Source organism: Triticum dicoccoides, chromosome 4A (genome assembly GCF_002162155.2).
Source record: "Triticum dicoccoides isolate Atlit2015 ecotype Zavitan chromosome 4A, WEW_v2.0, whole genome shotgun sequence".
NCBI lineage: Eukaryota > Viridiplantae > Streptophyta > Magnoliopsida > Poales > Poaceae > Triticum > Triticum dicoccoides.
Genome location: NC_041386.1, coordinates 25656511 through 25661270, shown reverse-complemented (window position 1 = coordinate 25661270; position 4760 = coordinate 25656511). Strand labels below are relative to the sequence as shown.

Sequence of the window (4760 nt, the reverse complement as noted above, 5' to 3'; positions counted from 1 at the left end):
AACACAGAAGCAAAACACATTGCTCCGGAGCTGGGCGGAAGAGCAGGAACCCAAGGCAAAAGGTACTACCTGTTCGTTGTTCATCTCCTGTCCATATCACCTTGGCTCCTCTCTTCTCTTCTTGGTGTTCTTACGCAAGTGTTCTTCTTGAAACAGATTTGCTGGGAGGATGGGGCGCAGACCAAGGTACTGCTCGCCTGCGGCGCCGCCGGATGTGCCGTCTTCCTCTACAATGGTGGCTACGAAGAAGGTTCCCGTCCTCAACACAGCCTACAACACGGGTATGCTTCACTCCATTGCGGGTGACTGGAACCCGAACATGAAAGTTGTGTTCAAGGGCGCGGGGATAGATGAGTTGTGCAAAATCAAGCTCCTAGGCAATAACAATCGTATCTTCTCCATGTCTCTTTTTTTTTGCGGGGATTCTCCATGTCTCTTCTGTCACGCATAGATCCAAAAACCATGAAGATGGACATGGGGGATGGTAACTTTGTAGAGATAAATGGTAGGGAGGTTTCCAAATGCCTAGGACTAGAGCATTGTGGTAGGAAGATAGATATCCCCGGTGGTGCTTGCTTGGCAGACCGGGGAGCCTTGCTAGCAAGGTTGCATGACATTTTAGATACACAAATGCACAAGGCATGCAAGATCCCGATTGTGAAAGTAAAAGAATATAGTGCAAACTGCAAGCAAGGTAGCAATAGTTGGCGTAGAGAAGGAGAAGATGATGGCGGCATGTACAATCATAGCTGCCTCGACTTTTCTTGTTCCAAAAGGAGCCCATCCGAAAATTTCGAACGAGATGCTGCCAGTTCTTGCTGACCCAAGTCACATATTAGACTATGATTTTTGTGACTATGTGGTCGAGGGGTTGAGAGAGGCTGCAACCAAGCTAAGGGAGGATCTTCTCCATGACCCTTCTCAGTTAATCCTCCAGGGGTATCTCGTTATACCGCAGGTTAGTTTAAGTTCTTGTTTTTGATGCATCTTTATTTTTTTCCCATGATTTCATGTGGCCTCGCTTGCAAATGACAAGTTTTGCTTGCTTCTCTTGCCAAAAATGTCACACAGATAATTTTCTGCGACTACCACGAGCACGGGATGCAAGGACGTGAGGGCTTGCCACTTCCTAGGCTAGCTCACTACTCGGACACGTTCATGAGACTACAGGTCAAGAAGCATGCAGCGAGGAACGGGGTGGATGCTGGCTTTGAGGTGACATAGCTAGAAAACATTCTCTTCAATAAATGCAAATTCTATCATTTAGTACTCCGGAACTGCATGTTTAATAAATTCACTTCGATTGTTCGCATGCAGGTATCAGATGTGCCTAGATCTCCGGCATTCAATGTTGCTTCTGGGAGTGCAGCTCTAGCCCAACCGTTGAACACACCAAGCCCTGGTGTGCATGCTACGGCTGCCGGATTTGGCATGGCCCAGGACAAGGAGGTGGATCCGCAGGTGTGTTACAACTTTTTTGTTCGCTTCTGTCAAGTATTGTACGGCTAGTAGTTTTTTGCCGATCCTTCCATGCGAAAGTAGACTGACAACTCTGCGTTTGTCCATGTGTAGATTCTAGCGGCTCTAAGGGAAGCAGTGGAGAACCAGTTCAGAAAACGCGAGGAGGCATTTGTCAAGATGGTCGATGAGGCGAAAGATAAGGTACTGGAAGAAATACGCACGAAGGCAGCTGCAAAACGGCAGAGAGATCTAGAGGAAACTCTAGATGATTTCATTGAAAAGGTTAAGAGGCAAGCTCCTGTTGCTGCGGCATTTCCTAATGTGAGCCAGTCCCGCATGTTCCAAGAAGGATGACAGGTATGCATCTGCGCAAGTGTACTTTCTAATTTTAGAAAGAATAAAGTGATTAGCGAGTATATAAAATGTGCATGCATATAGTTGTAGCAATGATGTGTTTTTATTTTAAGGGTCTGGTTTAAAAATTAGTGTGCCATGCATGGATTAGTGTGCCATGCATGCAGCCTAGAGGAGGAGGGGTGGTGGGTGAGGCACGAGTCTGCATGGATGTGGGCCACTGGTTTGCATGCACGATATATTCTAATACGTCGCCTGCTCTGCTTAAAGCCTGGATGCTAACAAACGGAGATCTAAATCTTTGTTTTATTCGACTAGATATTGTCACCGATCTCGCAGCAATGTCACGTGAGGCGGCGCGTTCTCTCATGGCTGCTGTGGTCCGAAACGAGGGTGCAAATAAGGAACATGGTATGTTTGGTCGCGATCACGCTAACATGTTCTTCCTTTTAGAAAAGCGTATATTGCAAAGGCTGATTGCTAATTATTGTTCCAGTGCCGGAAGCAGGCCAAGCTGCTCGTCAGGGCGCGGCCATTACAACCATCGAGTCTGCACGTGGAAAAGGTTGGTGCCAGCAAAAACGTGACATTGGTGAATTCCTTTTTTTTGGAGGTTAATTAATCTGCTTCACTACGTGTTATGGTTGCAGAGTCAGTGGCCCCGCTTGAGTATGATGAGCCTATGGTGCCTGATGACGAGCCGGAGGATAAGCCAATGATAGAAGATGTAAAAGGCAAAGGTCCTGCCATTCAATGTAAGTGATCGTTGACTTTTACATGCTAATTGCACGGCTGGTTTGTTCAGACAAAATGAATGGCCTCATGTATGCAATTTTCCGACCGCTGTGCAGTGCCTCCTCGTAGATGCATGAGACAGACTACCATGCATGAGGCCCTTGGCTATGGTGCAAGGGATCAAGTGGTGCCTGATATGATGCATCGTGGAGATACCACCATGGGCGAAGGTTAGTGTATCCAGATCCAGACATGTGCTACTTTTTATTTTATGTTTACTTATATCGTTAATTGGAAAATGTGTGGGGCGTGTGTAGCTGTTGCGCCGGACCTGCCAGAACAACGTATTTCTACAGTCACACCGCTAGGGAACAAGAGGCTTGCCTTACCTGGAGGTGGCCAGCAGAGTAACCCACTACCTCTAGGTGCGTTCCAAAATTCTTCCTGTTGCATGCATGTTTAAATTGACCTTGGGCAGGACTGACATGTTCCTCTTGCGTGCAGCGGTTGTTCCAGCAATGCCACCCCAGCCACCTGCTCCACATAATTATGGCTTTTCGCCGTTTGAGCTGGAACTTCATCACTTCTTCTACCCAGACCACGTCTGCATGGATTTATATGAGACGGCCGAAATGCTTAGCGAGCCGTCCGAACTTAGTAGGTTAGTTCCCGTTCCTGTGTTCTCCGTACGGCAGAGCGCATCCTACTAGCGCATTGATAATTTACTGTTATTTGTGATTAGCAGGACTTGGTTCGAACACTTCAATCCTACTATCCTACGCCTGGATGGTCACAAGATCAAGTACCAGTTCAGTTTGCTTGGAGAAATGTTGTACACGGGACTCGATGCATGGGTGCGTGGGTGGAATGAGAGAGAGAGTAGGATGATGCAAGAGTACACCTGCCAAACTGGAGGGGTTTGGTTCCTCCTGATGTTCTGGTTAGTTCATTGTTAGTTCAATAAAAAAGGGACTAAGTGAAGCTCCATGATTTATGTCAACTATGCCGACCTTTCAAATATTTTTTATTGTTGGCAGCTACACATGGATAGCATCGATACTGCCGAGACACGCGAGCTCTTGTTGGGGATGCTTGCTGCACCAAGGCTAGGTTTTAGGCTCTGCCTGTGCCGTCTGGTATGTAGACACGTGCACACACCTGTTGCTAGCTGATTGAGTGAGTGGGTCCAGCTGATATAACTAATTCTATGGTTTGCAGATTATGATGCCAGCGTGGCTCTGCCATGCTTGGAGCTTGTACGTCTTTGACATGGAGCGCAAGATACTCAATGTGCTTGATCTGTTGTGCACAGATCAGACTACGCGTGTGTATGAGATAAAACATGGTAGTACGGTGCGCACGGTTGTTAGAGCTTTGAAGATTATTGGCATGATGATGGATGACGGCTGGGATATGGACATTACCAAATGGAAGGTGGTCTATAATGTGGGGATGCACGTTTCGTGCAGTGGGTGAGCAACAGTACTTGTTCATTAATTATGTTGGTTCTTATTTTTCCCGAGGAGCTAATATACTTTGAAAAATGTTGGCAGGGGTGAGACACCCGGGTACATTGCGTACTACGCTGACAACTTCAACGGTTTCGGCCTCGAGGAAGATGTCCCAGTTGTATGTTCTCTTTATTAACTATTGCATTTTCATCATTTCTCTTCTTAAAAATGTGCTTAACTCACTCCTTAACTCGATTGCTTTTCATGTGCGAGAGCAGCATGGGCTTCCACAGCGTCGGAAGAGAATGCTTTACGAGACATTAGCATGCCAAGGCAACACTGCTCCTCGCCCTGGCATAATGGAGATAGTTGAGGAAGAGCAAGAATAGATATGCACCGAATGATTGCGTCATTCGGGCATCAGTTCGTTCGTGGCAAGGTGTGCCATTTTTTGTAGCTGGCTTGCAGCCGGTTTTGTCATCCAATGAGATGTGTTGGGATTGGCATTCGCATTATCGCTTGAACTTGCTTAGTTGTAATTTCTATGTGGAGTGAGTTGCCATGCACGAGGGCAACTGTATTTTGTGAACACGACTTCTGGTTGCTAATCAGCCGTGACCATACATGAGTATGTGTCGGTTTGCATTAATTTGTTTGCAAGAAATGATTGAGTATGTTAGCCTAGCTAAACATGTTGAAAAGATAATGTTGTTGTTGTCTGGGCTGTACAGGGGGGTAGTCTCACCAGCTGCGCATGTG

The 4760-nt window shown here is 46.7% G+C and overlaps 1 protein-coding gene across 1 annotated transcript; it reads left to right on the top strand.

Moving 5' to 3' along the window:
* The first annotated feature begins 1033 nt into the window (after window positions 1-1033).
* LOC119288588 lies at window positions 1034-4634 on the top strand. The gene is made up of 14 exons (XM_037568182.1): window positions 1034-1215; window positions 1318-1461; window positions 1573-1818; window positions 2134-2226; window positions 2312-2380; window positions 2466-2570; window positions 2667-2780; window positions 2868-2975; window positions 3055-3211; window positions 3296-3490; window positions 3588-3686; window positions 3769-4022; window positions 4104-4179; window positions 4280-4634. The coding sequence occupies exons 3-11, from the start codon at window positions 1812-1814 to the stop codon at window positions 3658-3660; spliced, it is 921 nt and encodes a 306-aa protein (XP_037424079.1). The 5' UTR covers window positions 1034-1215; window positions 1318-1461; window positions 1573-1811; the 3' UTR covers window positions 3661-3686; window positions 3769-4022; window positions 4104-4179; window positions 4280-4634.
* Window positions 4635-4760: the final 126 nt, after the last annotated feature.

What these genes read in the sequence shown, in the direction of transcription:
- LOC119288588 (XM_037568182.1), top strand. An exon ending in GGGTGCAAATAAGGAACATG is followed by an intron (nt 2,227 to 2,311) that starts GTATGTTTGGTC and finishes TTATTGTTCCAG; the next exon opens with TGCCGGAAGCAGGCCAAGCT. An exon ending in TGGTTCCTCCTGATGTTCTG is followed by an intron (nt 3,491 to 3,587) that starts GTTAGTTCATTG and finishes TATTGTTGGCAG; the next exon opens with CTACACATGGATAGCATCGA.